Here is an 18,967-nt window from a genome sequence, read left to right as displayed (position 1 = left end):
GAAGCACCAGACTTGTGGAGGTCCACAATTCTCTTCCTGATGTCTTGGGTGATTTCTTTAGATTTTCTAATGTTGTCACACAAGGAAGCAGTGTGTTTGAGGTTTACCTTAAATATGAATCTACATGTGTGCCTCCAATTAACTCGCCAATCAGAAACTTTCAGATCCTTCACCCCATCATCTGAGCTTTTTCAGAGGCATAGTAATCTTAATGTACAGTTGAAGTCAGAATTATTAACCCCTCCTTGAATTTTTTGCTTATTTTTTAAATATTTTCCAAATGATGCTTAACAGAGCAGGGAAATTTTCACAGTATGTCTGATAATATTTTGTCTTCAGTAGAAAGTCTTATTTGTTTTATTCCGAGAATAAAAGCAGTTTTTAATTTTTTAAAACCATTTAAGGGACAAAATTATTAGCCCCTTAAAGCTATATTCTTTTCGATAGTCTACAGAACAAACCATTGTTATACAATAACTTGACTTGTCTTTCTCATCATATCTCATCATTCATGTATTAAGCAAATAGAAACAATTTTGGTAATTCTACCTTACTTAAGAGAAAAAAAGTTCAGTTACATTGAACATCTGACATTTAAAAAAAATTGGTTATAAGCCTTTTGATACATTGTTTGTAAACTTTTGGTTCCAACTGTATAAAATAGAAATAAACAAATTTAACTATTTTATTAGGCAAGAAAACATGTTTATTGTTTTAATAATACTTTAATAAAGATATATTTTAATACTACTTAATATTACTCATATATACTGCAGTTAAATTATATAGATGGTATTTTATTATATTTTATTACAAATGTTTTTAACATGGTAAAATTTTCAAAATATTAAATAATTTTTCAATTCAAAAGATTTCAAAAGATAAAAATTATGATCACTGTCAAAATCACAAGTGTTCTAATCCTTACAGATTGCTGGTAAACTCACAGATCAAATAGAACTACAAATCCGCCGATATATGGACTGCAAGGTCCAGTCATGCACCACACACTCACACCTGTTCCGTTTCCCACTGATTGCTAACACACACAGATGTAGCTGCTCAAAGATTATTTAGTTGGACTATTTATAAAAGCAGCACAGACACACACACACACCAGGTGCTGAGTCTTGTTAAACTGAATAGTGAACATTACGACGCGTTTTCCTTGCAATGCCTTATTTTGACCCTCGCCTTGTTTGTTTGTTCATGTTGTCTGCTTTTAAAGTACATGTAATCAATCTGAACAGCTTCAGCTGTGTGTGTTAGCAATCAGTGGGAAACACGGAACAGGTGTGAGTGTGTGGCACATGACTGGACCTTGTAGTCCAAATATATCAGCGGATTTGTAGTTCCACTAGTGTAAATGTACTACAACAACTACTACTACTACTACTAATACTACTACTACTAAGAAATGATTAGAGACAAATTATTAGCAGAATTATTATTTTAGATGAACATCACAGGGGAAATTTTTTTTACAAAGACAAACTTAAAAAAGTCATTCTCAACAGAACACAAGAGATAAAGTTCTACATAAAGTCTCATTTTCACAAGCACTGTTTTCTGAAGTTTTGCTTAATTACACAGAATATTTTGCCTGAATGAAACTGAATGTCTCTTGTTTTCATTCACATCAAATTAAATAAACAGAGAATAAACAAGAGACTGAGGTATAAATCAGAAAAGCAAGAAGGCATTTAAGGATGAGAATTAAAGGGAAAAGATTTATTAGGCTCCATTCTATTCCCTCTGTCCAATTATCTCCTGTTCTCTGAAACGTGAAGTAAATTGGTTTCCTGGAAATACAACCTAACACGTGTAAACAAACCCTGCAACTTTTTCTCCAAAACGCAAAAGAGATCAATGTAAAAACACATACACAAAGTCCAGGTCGATTCTACTTACTTCACAGACTGCCATGTCTCCTGTTCAAAACCACGATGAATGGACTGAGCGATGGACGACTCCATCAGGTCAATGTAACGCACCACCAAAGGGCTGTAAAGGTCCTGCAGGTGCTTATGGAATGTTCCGTTGCACAGGTGAGCTGGAGAAAATGATGAACACATTTATGAATTTATAAATATAGTATTATATATATATATATATATATATATATATATATATATATATATATATATATATATATATATATATATATATATATATATATATATATATATATCATAAAGGGGGCTAATAATTCTGACTTCAATTGTATATATACGGTACTGTGTAAAACTTTAAGCCAACATTAAATCTGTTGTTTTACCGATCGTATAATGGATATATGTGACCCTTTACCACAAAATCAGACATTAATGTATTTGTTTGTTTTTTTTTGTCAACTTTTTCTTTTCTTTTTTAAATTAAGATTCATACAGGGTGAATGCATGGTCTTTCAGTTGATGCATGGTTTGGTATGATAGGAGTTAGGTTAGAGTTATTTTGGTTAATTTTTTAAGACATGTGAAAGACAATGATGAAGTGAGACTGTCTTGGTATGAGGTGCATTTCTACAGCTCAAACAAATATTGTATTTCGAGCAATGTTGTCTAAATTGATAGAATGGTGAATGTTAAAAAGTATACTAACAGGTTTTAATCTATTATGCAATTGCTTCTGGAAATGACCAAATAGTTTTTATTTCCAGCATGATAATGATTTTTCTTTTTGTAGAAAGAAAACAGCTAATGAAACACAGACAGTCATGAAATGGCCTCCACAGTGTCCAGACCTGAATATTATAGAGGCTGTATGAAATGACCTAGACAGAAAAAAAGACATGACACTCTAAACCTAAAAAGAACTCTGAAAAGTGCCAAAAGAAGCTTGATATTACACAGCAAATTATTTCAGAAAATGTCAGGACAATCAGAACAAACTGTTCAAGCTGTGCTTGGTGCAAAGGAAAGCCACTTTATACACAGACTTTGCTTGAAGAGGAAATGTTGCTCTGTTGTTGTTGTTTTTTTTTTTGTACCTATTTCCTAGTGCTTAAGACTTTTTCACAGTTCTGTACATGTATAAGACTCATTCCAGAATTGTAGGATCTAGTAAATTATATCCGATTGTGTGTGTGTTTGTCTGTTTGAGTCATGCAAAAGCATATAATTAGCAGAAAACTGAATGTATGTATGATGTAAACATAATAATGCAAAATGCTTTGTTGTGAAAGGGAACAAGTGATTCTGCTACTAATTAGTGGCCGCAGTTTATGTGTGTAAATGAGTGAGTATGGATGTTTCCCAGTACTGGGTTGAAGGTGGAAAGGTATCCGCTGTGTAAAATATATGCTAAATAAGTTGGTGGTTCATTCCGCTGTGACGACACCTGTGAATAAAGGGACTAAGCCGAAGAAAAATGAATGATTCATCAATTTAGTTTTAATTCTCATTTCTCTTTTCATTTCCTCAATAAGATGTCCAGTATTTTGTGGCACAGCCTACCCCATTTCCCATACGTGTAAATGCACAATGTAATTAAAGCATTCAGAAAGAAATGGGTATCTGAGAGAGAGAGAGAGAGATGAGGAGAGAGAGAGAGAGAGAGAGTCTCCTCAGGCATCATTAAGTGTAATTCCCATCTCTCTGTTCTTCATCATTAACACTAGCCTTTTTACTCTCATGGGTGTGTGAGCTCATTTCCCAACCATTTAACAATGATGAAACTCATTTGAGCATTTAGCGTCAATGTCATAACATTTTTTTTTTTTTGTCATGAGCACAAAAAAAATATAAATCTGGAAGTTTAGAAATTGGTGGTACTGAGTGTTATCTGCTATAAGTGTTTAAAAAAAGATTTTAAAAGAAATGAAGCTAACAATGAGATACTCATGCCCTTTCAACTATTTTAATCATCCATAAAATCTACGACTATATTTTGCAGATTTGAATTGACAAGTTCACTCAACTCTGATACGAAAGGTCTCATTCAGTTTAAAAAAACTGATAATAATTTAGCATAATTTAGACTAAAAACTGTTTATTTGAATAATATTAGAGCTCAACTTATTTTTTTGTTTACTTTTGACTTTTGTGACTATTTAGTTGATAGAATATCTTCTGACAATGACACTCTAATATCAGAAAAAAATGACAGAAATGTATTATTTATTAATAATATTAATAGTGTTAACCATAGTTGTACATTTTTATATATTTATTGTACATATATACACTTTAAAAAGTAATAAGTTACTTTACTTTAAAGGGCACCTATGATAAAAATCAACTTTTGTAAGCTGTTTGGACAGATTTGTTTGTAGGTATAATGTGTCCACAGTCATATTGAAGTGATAGAAACTCAAGTCTCTTTTTTTTTATTTCCTGACATAATTTTTTCATTTTGAGGCCCACCGCAACATGACATAGAAGTGTGGTTTCAACACCCACCAAATTGATTGACAACTACGCATTAACATGTGTCCTTAGTAACGCGTATAATCATATTCACAAGACAAGACAGGCACAAAACAACTGGGGTTAAAAGATTTCAGCTCTCTGTGATCATCTGTACCTCATTCTTGAGTTTTACAATTTAAAAAAGTTTTTAAAATGATGGTTGTAAAGACAATGATGGTTATAAAGACAATACAATCGTGACATAATTCATCACCACAGGCGTATAGTGTCAGTACAATTATGAAAGAAATTCAGGTATATAAATTAATTCCGGTTTGTGGATGTTAAATCAGGTTTATTTTGTTACTAAACATAATGGATATCGATACAGCAGTGGATATTAACGTGTATCCTGTCACATTTGCCATGCAAAAACAGTGCAAAGCTAAACGTGTGTGTGTGTGTTTAAAACGGCATTGTGTGTGTAACTCATTGTTGCATGAAGGCTTGAACTCCACAACAAATATATCAAATAACGTTTGGGAAAGTTCTTACTGTAGTAAGGGAGATCTGCTTCAGTCTTGTCTGTCACTGTGCTGTTTATCTATGTAAAGGCTACAGAGATCTCTGGCTCTGACATGCATGTGGGAAGGGTGGTCAGGAAGAACCAGCTCATTTGTATTAAAGGCAAAGGCATTAAAAACAGGTACAACGTCATAAAAGCTGAAATTTCCAAGATTTAAAAAGGTACAATAAATAATCTGATGGGTGTTTTAAACTGAAACTTTAAAGAACATTCCAGAGACACAAAATACTTATATTAAATCTTGAAAAAGGGGTCAAATAGGTGCCCTTTAAAAATAAAAAGAGTAAAAGTCTTGCCTTGAAAGTAATAAGTTGATTTTATTTAGAAAAAAAATCAGTAAACCCATTGTCTTAACACTTTATAATTATACACCTAATTTAATAACTTAATAATTGCAACAACTTACTTTTTTTTTAAATACACTCAACTTATTGCTTTTTAAAGTGTACATACTTACACACATACAAACATGCACACACAAATGAAAGTAGGAAATATTCAATCTCAAGGCCCGTGCACACAGAGGCGTTTTTTGCTTGCGTTTTTTGTCGAGGTTTAACGCCTTGTGACAAAATAAAGGGTGTCAATATGATCCTGCACACCAACGCGCAAAACGCCAGGCGCAAAAGCATCAATTTAAAAAAATCCCAAGGCAATATGTCTCGAGGCAATATGAACGTGGAGCTGCTTATTGCTCTGTGAACAATAATCATTTCTTCATCGCTTGAGCTGGAGCTGCTACTTCAGGGGTGTCAAACTCAATTCCTAGAGGGCCGAAGCCCTGCACAGTTAAGTTCCAACCCTGCTCCAACACACTTACCTGTAGGTTTCAAACAAGCCTGAAGGACTCAATTAGTTTGATCAGGTGTGTTTAATTAGGGTTGGAACTAAACTGTGCAGAGCTGCGGCCCTTTTGGAACTGAGTTTGACACCTGTGTGCTACTTGAACCATCCATGCTTGTTCGAGTCACCAGTAACTTTAACAACACTTCCTCTCTTTCTCTTCTTCTGTGTTATAAGCGAGTGTCAGAAACTTAAAGTTGTGTAGCGCCATCTAATGTCAAGGAGTGATTTTCCATACTCTTCTGCTTGACGCCTATGAAAAGCGATGGGTTTGAATCCGGAAAAACGTCTTGTAAAACGCTGCTGATAAACGCAAACGAAAAGCGGCCCAGTGTTTACGAGCCTTAAGACGCTCTCTTAAGCTTCAATACCACTCGATGATTACCAATGACGAAGTACGCAGGTTTATCCAGCATATGCACGGTGGAAATAACCACTCTGTTCTCACATTTTCATTAACTTTGTATGCAACTTACTCACGCTAATACTTAATAATGCATTTGGTGTGAAGTACTGATGTGTTTTAAAACTAGTTTAGTTATCCTTGCATAAATGTACCTTAAATCTCAATTTGGTTAGCTACAATTAAACAAAAAAGTGCACTACTGAAATATAACAGACTAAATACTGTAGCATTTTTATAACTAAATCAGAATCGCTGTACATTTTTTTATAGTTATTATTTATTATAATTATTTAACTCTGCTAATTAAACATGAATGTTTGAAATAGGCAACGCAGTGCGCAGTAGGTAGTGCTGTCGCCTCACAACAAGAAGGTCGCTGGTTCGAGCCTCGGCTCAGTTGGCGTTTCTGTGTGGAGTTTGCATGTTCTCCCTGCGTTCGCGTGGGTTTCCTCCGGGTGCTCCGGTTTCGCCTCTGTCTAAAGACATGCAGTACAGGTGAATTAGGTAGGCTAAATTGTCCCTAGTGTATGAGTCTGTTTGAATTAGTGTGTGTCTGGAAGTGTCTGGAAGGGCAACCGCTGTGTAAAAACGTGCTGGATAAGTTGGTGGTTCATTCCACTGTGGCGACCCCGGAATAATAAAGGGACTAAGCCAACAAGAAAATAAATGAATGAATGAATGTTTGAAATATTTGCACCCCCCCCCAACATTATATTTACCAGCCGGAATTGAGGGCTACCTTTGAAAATAAAAGAGATTAATTTCCGAGTGATTAATTTAGTGAGAACAGGGCAGAGAAGCAATATGACGGGCTCTTTTCAAGAAAGTTCATATATGAAAGAGTGTGGGAGTTTTCTATATCTTTCTGCCAACTATCTGTGTTATTAGAGGCTGCCATCTCCATTGTCATGCTCCCTAGATAACTAACCATATCTATTCCAAACAAACTGCTGTTTAAATGAGACAGTAAAGCAAGTGTCTTTATCACCGTCGCAAATGTCACAGTCATGCAAACCAATCTTGGCTGTAGCTTTAATTCTATCAATAGAGCAACAACTCAAATTTTGAAGGACGTAAAAATGATATGCAATTAGCCAGACATTATCTTGTGACAAGTACTGGTGTTCAGGACATCTCGAACGCTCTGGGTTTCACAAAAAGTGACCTCTTCAGCAGAATTCAAGTATTTGCTCTGGCGAATTTCAAACCAGTGAAGATAATTTAGCCTCCAGTGCCACTAACCGATCACACTGTATATCTAATTAGCGTGTTGACAATAACAGAGCACAGCATGTTAACCTGCTCTTCTAACAAGTATTGTTTTCCAAAGCAACACTGGTGTTAATTAGCGTGCTTAGCAGTGAGAACATGTGATCAGAACTTTTGACAAATGTGAGCTTTAGGGGGGATGCCGGATTCACAAAACAGTCTTAAGAAGACATTTCTTAACTGCAGTTTTCTTCTTATTTTCTAACCTGTGGAAAAAGTTCTGACTATTTAGTTTCCCCGTTATATTGTTTAAAATTTTCCTTCAGCATTTAAATTCATAAAAAGACTTCTTAAAAGGACTTATTAAAGTTAAGATTAATGACAACTAATGTTAGTTTTATTTTTTACCAAACTTATCACACGTGATGTGTAAAGGTGCAGTAGGTGACTGTCTTCAGAAACATTATTTGTAGTGCTGGTTAAAAGTCTCTTAACATTCCAATAGTAATACAGTAATTAAAGTAAATGACCTTAATGCATTTATATGTATATTTTTATATTTTAGTCTTCCTCATTCAGTGTTCATATAAACATCTTTATCTTTATGATGATATAATCATTTGTGGTTGTGTATATGGAATTACAAATAACAAATGTAGCAGGGAATTAAATCACGTACTGTTTATTTCTTTGCATTTTAACTTTATAAACTAAAAAAATCATGAGTCTCCTCACAGTTTGTCTCTCATTTTCTTTCTCACAAACTGAGGCTGCTTTCTTAATAATAAGTATGCAAAGTTCGGACTTGCGTCCTTGGATGTTCAAACTTGCCAAGTTCAGACTTGGAAGAACGAACTCCCGAGGATGCGAGGACACAAGTCGGGTACTTCTTCAAATGGAACGGCAGTGTACTTTATAACGTCACTTACCTCACCATGGATTCATCGGTTTCACTCTACATTAACAATTAAACTCTACAATAATATAAAGCACAAATAATTAATATTATATTATTATTCTAAATCTACATTTTTAATTTAAGACAATGTAAACATGTATAATATATACTGGGTAGCTACACAATTATTTTCTAAAACGTCCATCCTAGACAGGAATTTGTCTACAGCTTGTTAGTTAATTATAAAAACAAAAATAATTAAACTAACAAAAATAAAACGATAAAATTACAAAGACAAAAGAGCAGTATTTTGCTAAAAATAATAGTGCTTTATATGCTTTATATCCTGATATATACAGTTAAAGTCAGAATTATTAGCCCCCCTTTGAATAATTTTTTCTTTTTTAAATATTTCCCAAATGATGTTTAACAGAGCAAGGACATTTTCACTTTATGTCTGACAATATTTTTTGTTTCATGGAGAAAGTCTTTATACTTTTAGTTTGGCAAGAATAAAAGCAGTTTTACATTTTTTAAAACTCACTTTAGGGATAAATTATTAGCCCCTTTAAGCTATCAAGTTTTTCGATAGTTTACAAAACAAACCATCATTATACAATAACTTACCAAACTACCCTAACCTGCCAAGTTAACCTAATTAACCTAGTTAAGCTTGGGGGCTAATAACTCTGACTTCAACTGTATGTGTTGTTTCATATTCGTTTATTATTTTAATGTTAGAATACTGAAACAAATAACAGCCATCACTTAAAGGGTTATATTTTTATCAATCAAAACGAAGTATATTTTTATATTATTATCAACTTTTGATATAAAACCACTGTGTAATTTAATTGATTGTTAAAAATGAAAAAAATTAAGTGCTATATTTTTTCTAGTGTAAGTGCCCGCTCACTTTGACAAGGCCTGTCCAGAAATATATTTCTGCTACTATAATACAAATGCACTATTATTGTTGCATAATCATTGTTTAATTTTCTGTTATGTTCAGAGATTTTAAATGCATCATTTATTCCTCCTCCATTCGTTTTCAATTATCACGTGACATTTTGGTCTTTTTATCTTCAAATAAAATTTAGGCAAACCCGTGCAACAAATGACCTCTAAATATGACATGTACCTATATTTGGCCACTCCTATTTGATAGAGTGGCACAGCAGTGTTTAGTTACGCGGTTGCTTTCGTTTTTAAGAACATGAAAAAAAACTAGTTTCAGCTATTATTTAAATTTAATTGAACAAAATGAGCCATTTACATTCCGTTACCAAGACAACTACTGATGTGTTTTGTGTAATGTTTTAAAGAGCTATGTTGCAGCACGACAGTGGAAAATAAAACCGTATCCATGCTGTCTGGCCCGGTTTGGCACGGAATGGAACGGTTCTGCTTAAGGAACAATTCAGCACGATAGTGGAAAAGCGGTTCTTGAAAACAATAGTGGTGCTCATGGCTCAAAGTAAACGTGGATTTTTTGGAATAACTTAAATACTTTTACATTTTTACATTATATTAAGCCATTAAAGTGTTTATATCCAAGGTTCACTTTAAGAACTTTCTTTAGAAGATGTTTTTTGAGTTTGACCCACAGGAGAAGGAAAGATAAATGATACGCACGGTCAGTCCGGAGGAAGTTATTGAGCAGCTGAAATAGGGGAAAACTGTCCCAGGAGTCTTGCTGTTGGACAGCCAATGCTGCATCCATGTCCACTGTGTAGAGTGAGAGAAAGATCTCTGCATGCTCAGCCATCGCCTCTGGCCACCAGGAGAAGGCCTGCAAAATATAGACCATGCGTGAACAGGTATGCTTGTCTTATGAGAATGATTTTTCAATCGGGGACAACGGGGTATATGCACACTTTTAATTTGGAATAAGCCAGCTCAGGCGCTTCCAATAAACTGTCCGGCCATTATAAAATCGCAGCGTTTAAGATCTGGTTTCTTTAAAAAATCAATGATTTTCACTGCCTGACTGAACAAGAAGCAATGTATTAAATTACATCGTACCACGCCATGTATAAAAAATAAATAAATAAATAATCGTACAAAAGATCAATGTAAACAAATGAGTGCATGCGACAAACATCCATAAGTCCAAAAAAATATTTATATTTTTTTATTTTTAAATAAATTTTGTGTGTAAACTTTGTGTACAGAATCACTTTGGGCATATTTTCAGGTAATCAAGAGTCTGTATTTTAAACATTAACATAGCGTTAGTGAACAATGCTTTTATGTCTACAAAGAATAGAAATGCCACTTGCTGTAATGAAAAATCCAGCGAAAGGTGAGTGGAAGAACTGTATATGTCAGGGGTCACCAATCTCGGTTCTGGAGGGAAGCTGTGTCAATGCATATTTCCCGCCAGTCCTGTGTAAACTACGGCAAGCAGAGTTTATTTGTTAATATATGTATTTATATTGTGAGATGGCGGAGCATGGGAACAGTTTAAAGTAGTATACACAGCTGCGCTGCGCCAGCTTTTCTAAATAAATGTCAATATTTAGCTATCATCCATGTCTGCATTGTATGTATTTATTGTTATATTTATGTATTGTTTATTATTAATAATTGATTGTTGTTGTCTGTACTGCAAGAAAGTCTATGTATTGTGCATTGTTCATGCTATATTTTCTGGTTTTAAGTAATAATAATAAGTATTATTATTATTTTAAATGAATAATTAATAGTTTATTAATATATATTTATAATTAATAATACTAATAATTAATTAATTAACAATAATTCACACTGTTCAGTTTCATTCCATGCCATCTGTATTGTTAAAAACCTTCAGTTTTCATCGGCTTGTTAAGCGTGACAACACACAAAGCAGCCCTTTGACTTTTTATTTTTATTTTTTATATTTCCCAAATGATGTTTAACAGAGCAAAGAAAATGCCACAGTATGTCTGATAATATTTTTCTTCTTCTGGAGAAAGTCTTATTTGTTTTATTTTGGCTAGAATAAAAGCAGTTTTACATAAAAAAAAAAAAAACATTTTTAGGAAAAAATTATTAGCACCTTTAAGCTAATTTTTTTTTCTAAATGTGTTGAAATTTTTTTAAAAGGAAATTGGGGGAAAAAATAAACAGGGGAACTAAAAATTATATAATTCTGACTTCAACTGTATATGTCCATGCCTATATCAGATTGTTCATACTTTATTTTCTGTTTAAATAATAATAATAATAATAATAATAATAATGATAATAATATAAATAACAATAATAATAAACTTAAAAGAAATGCATAATATTAACCTGAAGTTTCTGCTAGTGTTTTAAAACTAAGATAAAGGAATTAGATCTTTAGTGATATGATGAACTGCAGTTATACTATTATTCCACTCAATCTGGACAAATACCGTTCTTCCACATTTGAAAAATATAAATTACAATAACTTTTGATTTTTAATACTGACACTGAGAAATATTATCTCCTTAGAATTGAGAAGCTTTTGTCATCTATCTTCAAGTAAAATAAAAATATAGAATATAATATTCACAATCCAAATGGAAAAAAAAAAAATATATATATATATATATATTTATATTCAAAATTAGTCTCAAATTGCCTCAAATGTAAATTAAAGAATAAAAAAGAAAAAATATTTTACTAAATATAGAACCATGTATATATTTGATTATTTTAAAAAGCTGACTTTTAAAGAAAAACTGTGATTGAAAAGTAGGATTATTTCACCAAATATTGATTTATTTACTTTTCTGAAGTTAACACATTGTATTGTAGTTATTGTGTTGTCTAAAATGATCATAAACATGTCTGAAAACATGTTACTTTTTTGTTTGTCTTAAGAAATCTAATGCTGTAATGACAACAACTGAAATTCTGAATAAATTTCATCAGTTGTTTAATCAAAATCAACATTTTACTCGAATCTATACCACCCATCAAAAACCCAAAGAACAACCCATTATTATGAAGACCATTTTTCTGTATTTATTAGACAAGCCAATCTTAAAGAATAATCCCAAAACATAACAAAAGAAAGAAAACACAATAAGGTACTGAGTGCCAAGCATCATGTATGGATACTCTTATAAAAAGCACAACAGAAATGTGATAATGGAGAAGCTAAAGCCAGCAGAAGACAAGAAATACAATGAAGAGACCTTGAAAATAACCACACAAAGATGAGAGATAAATACAGAGAGAATGGAAAGTTGATTCTGCTCCTGCATATTTGACTTTGTAAAGATTTACTTGTACATTTCACTTTTACCCCATGTATACAGTAAATCCCAAAACATTCATAACCTTAAGCACACTCAAACCACGATGAAGTAAAACCTTCAGATTTGACTTAATTTGTCTGTTTTATTTATTTTTAATGTAAGAATTTTAATCAATCCAAAGATGAACCGAATAGTATAAGATTTAATCAGTTAACAGAGATGAATATGGTCTAAATATATATCTATAAAAAAGCCTGAACCAATTAGTTAAATTCTGAGATTGGTTTACTTGCCAAATTTACACAGCTCCGTACTCCAGAATTAAAAAGAACCATTAAAAAAAGGGAGGTTTAAAGATATTATTGCATAAATCTTGTTCTAATTCATTTAATTTATGTTTAACTAACAAATATTAATTACACAAAGTTTAGTAGTTCAATTATGTTAAAAGTATGTACAATAAGAATCTCGCTTCATCTATTGAACTTATTTTCCTAGGATAGGCTCTTCTGATGTGGACCAATGCTCTGAGAACAACCTAAAAAGATTGACCAACTGCATGCCAATGCATTTCTTAACACATATCTTCTAAACATCATATGTAATTCCATGTTACTTCCTGCTTTCTTGGTAGTTAGTTGGGAAATTCACAGGCAAATTATCAATGAAAATTGTTTCAGTGTAGGACACTTGAGTGTGTTCACTTGTAATTCCAGGATTCCCACTCTAAAGGCTTGGGTATATTTGAAACGAAATAGAAAACAGAACTGAAATGACATAATTTCGAACAAAACCCATCCAAAAGAAGCTCAAAACAAACTTCATTTTGGCTAGACATAACTGTGAAATGAAGTAATTTTGAACAAAATCTAGACAAGACAAAGTTTGTTTTGAGTTTCTTTTACCAGTTCAAAACAGCTTACCAAAACAAGGGGGGGGGGGATTGTTTTGGTCTTACATATCTTTAAACTTCCATTATTGGTATTATTACTAATGCTTGTTGTTTTCAGGAGTTCACCTGAGCAGCGGGATTAATTTACAACGTCGCCTGCTGGAGTGGGGAGGTGTTGAAAGGTTTGAAAAAGTATACTGTTAGGGGGCGAACATGCTATTACGTTGCAAAAACGTGAGGCGTACAACACTGCCTTTTTATTGACAAAAAAAAAAGAAGTGTTGTGCGCTTTTTATGTTGCTAGGCAACGACTGAATCAGCTGTGTATTGTGCAAGAGTTGTTGATATTGTTATTATTTTAATATTTAATGATGTTGTGATATTCAAGATTTCAAACAGTTCCTGATAATCCAAACAACCACTAGTCTCTCCTTCATCTTCAAAAGTCTCCGTAGTTGTCTTGACAACACAAACACTGCAGGAACCTCGACGGAAACCCCGCCTCTGCTATCATTTGATTGGAGAATGATAATGACACGAGTAACGTTTTTCCACTTAGAGTTTCCTTTTTTTTCAACTGCCAGTGCACAGAGCACAACGGCAAAAATGCAAGGCACAGCAGGCAGTTAAAACGCGAGGTGCGCAGGGCACATAAGCAGCACGCAAAATGTTCATAGGCATGATCGTTCAGACAAAGACTATTTGAACATGATAGCTAAAATGAGAAATTTGACCATTACTTTTCTAATACTTTTTTACTCTAATACTGGAGATTTTACCAGTTTTGTTTCTTTTTCAAATGTGATGTAGAAGGCATTAGATGGTTTATAAGATACATTATGATATAAACGAAATCCCATGAACAATTGGAACCCTGTCGATTATTATTAATCTTATTTTGGCTTGTTTGATCCAAGTTACAATCTCAATACTGTTTTACTAAGAATTCATACTGTCATTTTTAAGACCAAACCTAAAGATGCAGCAGGCACACAACATCAAAGGAAGTTAATACTAGGTTAGATTTAAGTCAACTGTTGATATTTGGTATTTATTTTAGGTTGATTTTATGTTGGACGGTGGACATTGACGTCCTCCTGATGTTGGGTTCTGGCGTCAACCCAATTTTAAGCTTCAAACAAAATCCAATGTCCCCACAACAATGGGGTATGTTGGGGTACAACGTCAATATGACGTCATGTTGATGTCCTGTTCCTGCATGGAGTACTTGTTGCTCTTTTTCTGGTTTGATAACTCGATTTGTTGGATAAAAGCGTTTGCTAAATAACTGAACAAAATTAGATTTTAATAAAGCATTAGTAAATGTAAAACTCTGATTTTTAATAGCGGTAAAAGTCTTTTTAATCCTTTGTTGGTAAATACTCACATCAGTGTATTATATACAGTACTGAACATTTGAAGTGGATCAAATTTCAAAATTGTCGTAAGACAAGTATGGGTGTTGCTGAATACTTGGGACATTTGGTGAAGGTTTTTGACACATTTCAAATGTTGACTATTGTTTATATAATCAAATATTGATTAATAACTGTTTGGAACCACTTGAGGACATGTAAACAATGAGTAAACTTTTATTTTGGGTAAATATTCCTTTAAATTATGAAGAGTGTGGATTAGATGCATGCAAAATGTGTGCGTATCTATTTATTTGTTTATCAATACCATACTTGATATTGTATTCAAAAAGTAGCAGAATCAAAAAGGCTAAAGATCAAAAAAGGACAATTAGCCATCCACACGTTCTTTGTGGTCATCTGCAGCAGATCCGAACCCATAAATCGTACTGAATTCCCCTGACAAAAGCAAAAAAAAAATTTTTTTTTTAAATTGTGTAGTCCTCCTACATTGTGCCAAGCTCTTTATTGTCTGCCAGTACGTGCACTGAAGGCCCTTCTGAAAAGATCCATCAAAGCATTTTCTCTCTTTGCATTCTTCCACACACTGATTCTTGAGGACGGTCGCAGCCAACTTAATTGATAGCGTCAAAGAAAGCCAGTCCATGTTGTCTTGTATTCTTTGCACCGGCATGCGAGCCAAGAACTTTCTGTCCAAAGTGGTCGCCGTCGAGAAATGGGTATAAAAGTGCAATCAGCCACGTTAAAGAATATGCGATGGAAAGGAGAATGCTGACTTATTGAAGGCTGCTATTGTGTATGGATTTCCGAGCGATCGCGTGGGGAGGGGGGCGAACATCATTCTTGTCTGACTTGATGTTTTACAGTCGCTGGCCTTGAGGGAGCTTGTCTTCAATGCTTTCAGCGGCTGGGTTTCAATGGCGCAGATCTGACAAACATCAGAATGAATCGTTCACTGCTGTATCAGTTTCAGTGTAAAACCTCTTCAAAAAATCCTTGGCCATTAGAGTTTGAAAGTATATTTCCATACTCTATTTTATCAGTTCTAGGTATGGGTCAGGATGGTTGACTGGAAAAATGGTTTACGCATTCCTGCTTAAAAATTTTTTTTGTGTTATTTCAGAATTTATGTTTTTAAAATCGCAGATTGATTTTCTTTTATACAGTAGGTTGTCCCAAAACGTCCTTCAGAAAAATATTAAAAGGCATTAAAAATGAAACAAGAGAGTGGATCAAATAAATATGTCTGAAAAAGATTCTGACACAAACCTGAAACTTAATTAACAGGTGCGTAGTGTGCTTAACATATTATTGTTATATCAACCACAATTAAAAATGAAACATTTGACAACGCCAAACCATCTATATACGAGACATTTTCTCACAATTTGTTTTTTGCTGGCATTTTATGCAGATAATGATTCACTGAAAGAAAAAAATACTTAGATATATAATATAGGAACATTACATAATAGCGTGCTACTGAAATTTTAGAAAATATATATGCACAGTACACACATACACTCACCGTCCACTTCATTACTAGTACCGGGTTGGACCCCTTTTTGCCTCTAGAACTGCCTTAATCCTTAATGAAATAGATTCAACAAGGTACTGGAAATATTCCTCAGACATTTTGCTCCATACTGACATGATAGCATCACGCAGTTGCTGCAGATTTGCTGCACATCCATGATGCAAATCTCCTGTTCCACCACATCTTAAAGATGCTCTATTGGATTGAGTTCTGGTGACTGTGGAGGTCGATTGAGTACAGTGAACTCATTGTCATGTTCTAGAAATCCGTCTGACATGATTCACGCTGTATGGCATGCTGGAAGTAGCCATCAGAAGATGGGTACACGGTGGTAAAGGGATGGACATGGTCAGCAACAATACTAAAGTAGGCTGTGGCATTGACATGATGGCTCAATTAGTACTAATGGGCTCAATGTGTGCCAAGAAAATGCAGGCAGGACGCGTCCAAGCTTTCATGTTGTTGATGCCAAATTCTGACCCAACCATCCGAATATCACAACAAAAATCGAGACTCATCATACCAGGCAACGTTTTTCCAATCTTCTATTGTTCAATTTTGGTGAGCCTGTGACAATTGTAGCATCAGTTTCCTGTTCCTAGCTGACAGGAGTGGCACCCGGTGTGGTCTTCAGCTGCTGTAGCCCATCTGCCTCAAGGTTAGATGTTGTTGTACATTCAGAGATGCTCTTCTGCATACCTCAGTTGTAATGAGTGGTTATTTGAGTACTGTTGCCTTTCTATTAGCTGGAACCAGTCTGGCCATTCTTCTCTAACCTCTGGCATCAACAAGGCATTTGCACCCATAGAACTGCCGCTCACTGGATATTTTCTCTTTTTTTGACCCTTCTCTGTAAACCCTAGAGATGGTTGTGCGTGAAAATCCTGACCATGTCCATATGACTGAATGCACTGAGTTGCTGCCATGTGATTGGCTGATTAGAAATTTGTGTTAACGAGTAGTTGGACAGGTGTATGTAATGAAGTATGTTTGAATAGTTTTGCAAAGTTATAGTTATGTCATCAGTATCACAGGCTCCTTCAGAATAAAATGTTTTCATTTAATGCTCATTTATCATCCATTATTTCATAGTCTGTCTAAATTCTTGATTCTGATTGGCTGGAAGGTGTGCAAGTTTTTATTTTATTCCATGATTCCATTTCTCTCCAGGTTTTTTCCTTCACTTTCATCAATTGGTAAAGTTTGTTCCTCTCCACTGTCACCACTGGCTTGCTTGGTTTGGGACTTGTGGAGCTTGATAGATTTGCTCTTCAGTGTTTGGACTTTCAGCAGTGAAATTTAAACTAAACTGAACTCAGCTCAACCGAACTGTGAAAACTGGACTGACAGTTTTAATTTACTAGAACTTCTATGTTAAGATGACACAATCTACTGTGTAAAAACACTATAGAAATAAAGATGAGTTGAACTAGACTAAGTATCTAAAATTGCTTTTGATCACAGTTTCAGACTGAGACCTAAAACCAGTCAATCAACAATAGGGGGCATGACAGAGATATCAAAAAGTTTAAGGTCTTGTTAAGTTATGGACCCATTTGTTTTGGTGCTTTTAAATATCAGCATCAATTGGCAAAATTTAATTAGTGTGCTAATAATTTTATAAGAAAGATATAAAGAGAAAAATTATTTACGCATGCTAATGTTGTTCTAAATTCATCAAACTTTTATTATTCTTTGGAACACAAAATAGGGTACTTTAGAATGGTATGCTGAAATTTGTTTAACAAAATTGTTATAATGCACATGCTGTTTCAGTTATTTTTCATCACAGTTTAAACTAAAATTACTAACATTAATTACTAGCAGCAGCCATAGTAACTCAGTGACAGTTGCAGGAGCCTACATTCATCTGCGTATTCTTGATGAAAATATTACAATATCTCAAAAATATTATCAAAGAGGTAGCTAATACATGTTATTATGAGCTATTAGATATGCCTGTGTTATGATTTTTGCTTTTAAAAGATTTAAGTTTCAAAGTTTACTAAATCTTAAGCACAAATATTGTTTTTTTATGTTTTAAGAGAGGGTTGGGCTCAACATTCAAAGGTTTAATATGCAGTCTCCTATTTATTAAGGTTTATTTTTCATCATTCTATTTATTTTGTTCTTTATCACAAGACACTTTTCAGTTCTATAGCGCAATGTGACAAAAAAAAATAAATTAAATGCCTGTTCAAAATAAAAATAAAAAGCAAGCACTAGGGATTTGTACCGAAACAAACCTGTATCGAACAGTGATTCCAATACCAAGAAATGTACCAAACTGTGACTTCTGTGTACTATTATACCTCTACGGCTGAAAGCAGTATAAGGCAGGGCTTCTCAAAGTCAGGACTCTAGTCCGAATCCGAACCGTGAGGCTATTAAATCCGGACCCATTTTGTACTACAAGACTAAGCATGAAGGATGGTAGTTTTCCTTCATTGATAATTGGACAAAGCTCAACTATTTAGTTTTTTTCTTAAAAAAAAAAATGCAGGTCGAAATAAAAACGAAAATAAAACATTTAAAGTGTTTCTGCGTGACTCTGGTTTCATGACATCCAGTGATCATACAAGGCTTCACATTGGACATTACATTACTTTTGTATTTTTCACCTTTTATGGCCTACCATGTGTTGTATTTTATA

General features: G+C 33.8%; 1 protein-coding gene and 1 long non-coding RNA gene across 20 annotated transcripts in view; both read right to left on the bottom strand.

Moving 5' to 3' along the window:
* cadps2 (Ca++-dependent secretion activator 2) overlaps nt 1–18,967 on the bottom strand; it is a 350,912-nt gene that overhangs the window by 49,421 nt on the left and 282,524 nt on the right. For all 19 annotated transcript variants that reach the window (XR_015526569.1, XR_015526568.1, XR_015526570.1 and 16 more), the window contains exons 18-19: nt 9,927–10,083; nt 1,912–2,053 (exon numbers count right to left, since the gene is read on the bottom strand). Coding sequence is in view for 14 of the 19 variants with exons in the window: in XM_087312412.1 (XP_087168538.1) it covers nt 1,912–2,053; nt 9,927–10,083 (299 nt within the window). In the remaining 5 variants the exon portion in view is untranslated. The remainder of the gene's footprint in view (nt 1–1,911; nt 2,054–9,926; nt 10,084–18,967) is intronic.
* Nucleotides 3,707–6,189, bottom strand: LOC147837862 (uncharacterized). Its single transcript, XR_015526632.1, has 3 exons — nt 5,868–6,189; nt 5,401–5,670; nt 3,707–5,307 (listed from the first exon to the last, which is right to left on the bottom strand). It is a non-coding gene; the product is annotated as an uncharacterized LOC147837862 (long non-coding RNA).

The sequence above is a fragment of the Danio rerio genome, chromosome 25 (assembly GCF_052040795.2).
Source record: "Danio rerio strain M-AB ecotype USA chromosome 25, GRCz13ab, whole genome shotgun sequence".
Taxonomy (NCBI): domain Eukaryota; kingdom Metazoa; phylum Chordata; class Actinopteri; order Cypriniformes; family Danionidae; genus Danio; species Danio rerio.
This window is presented reverse-complemented; position numbering and strand designations above follow the sequence as displayed.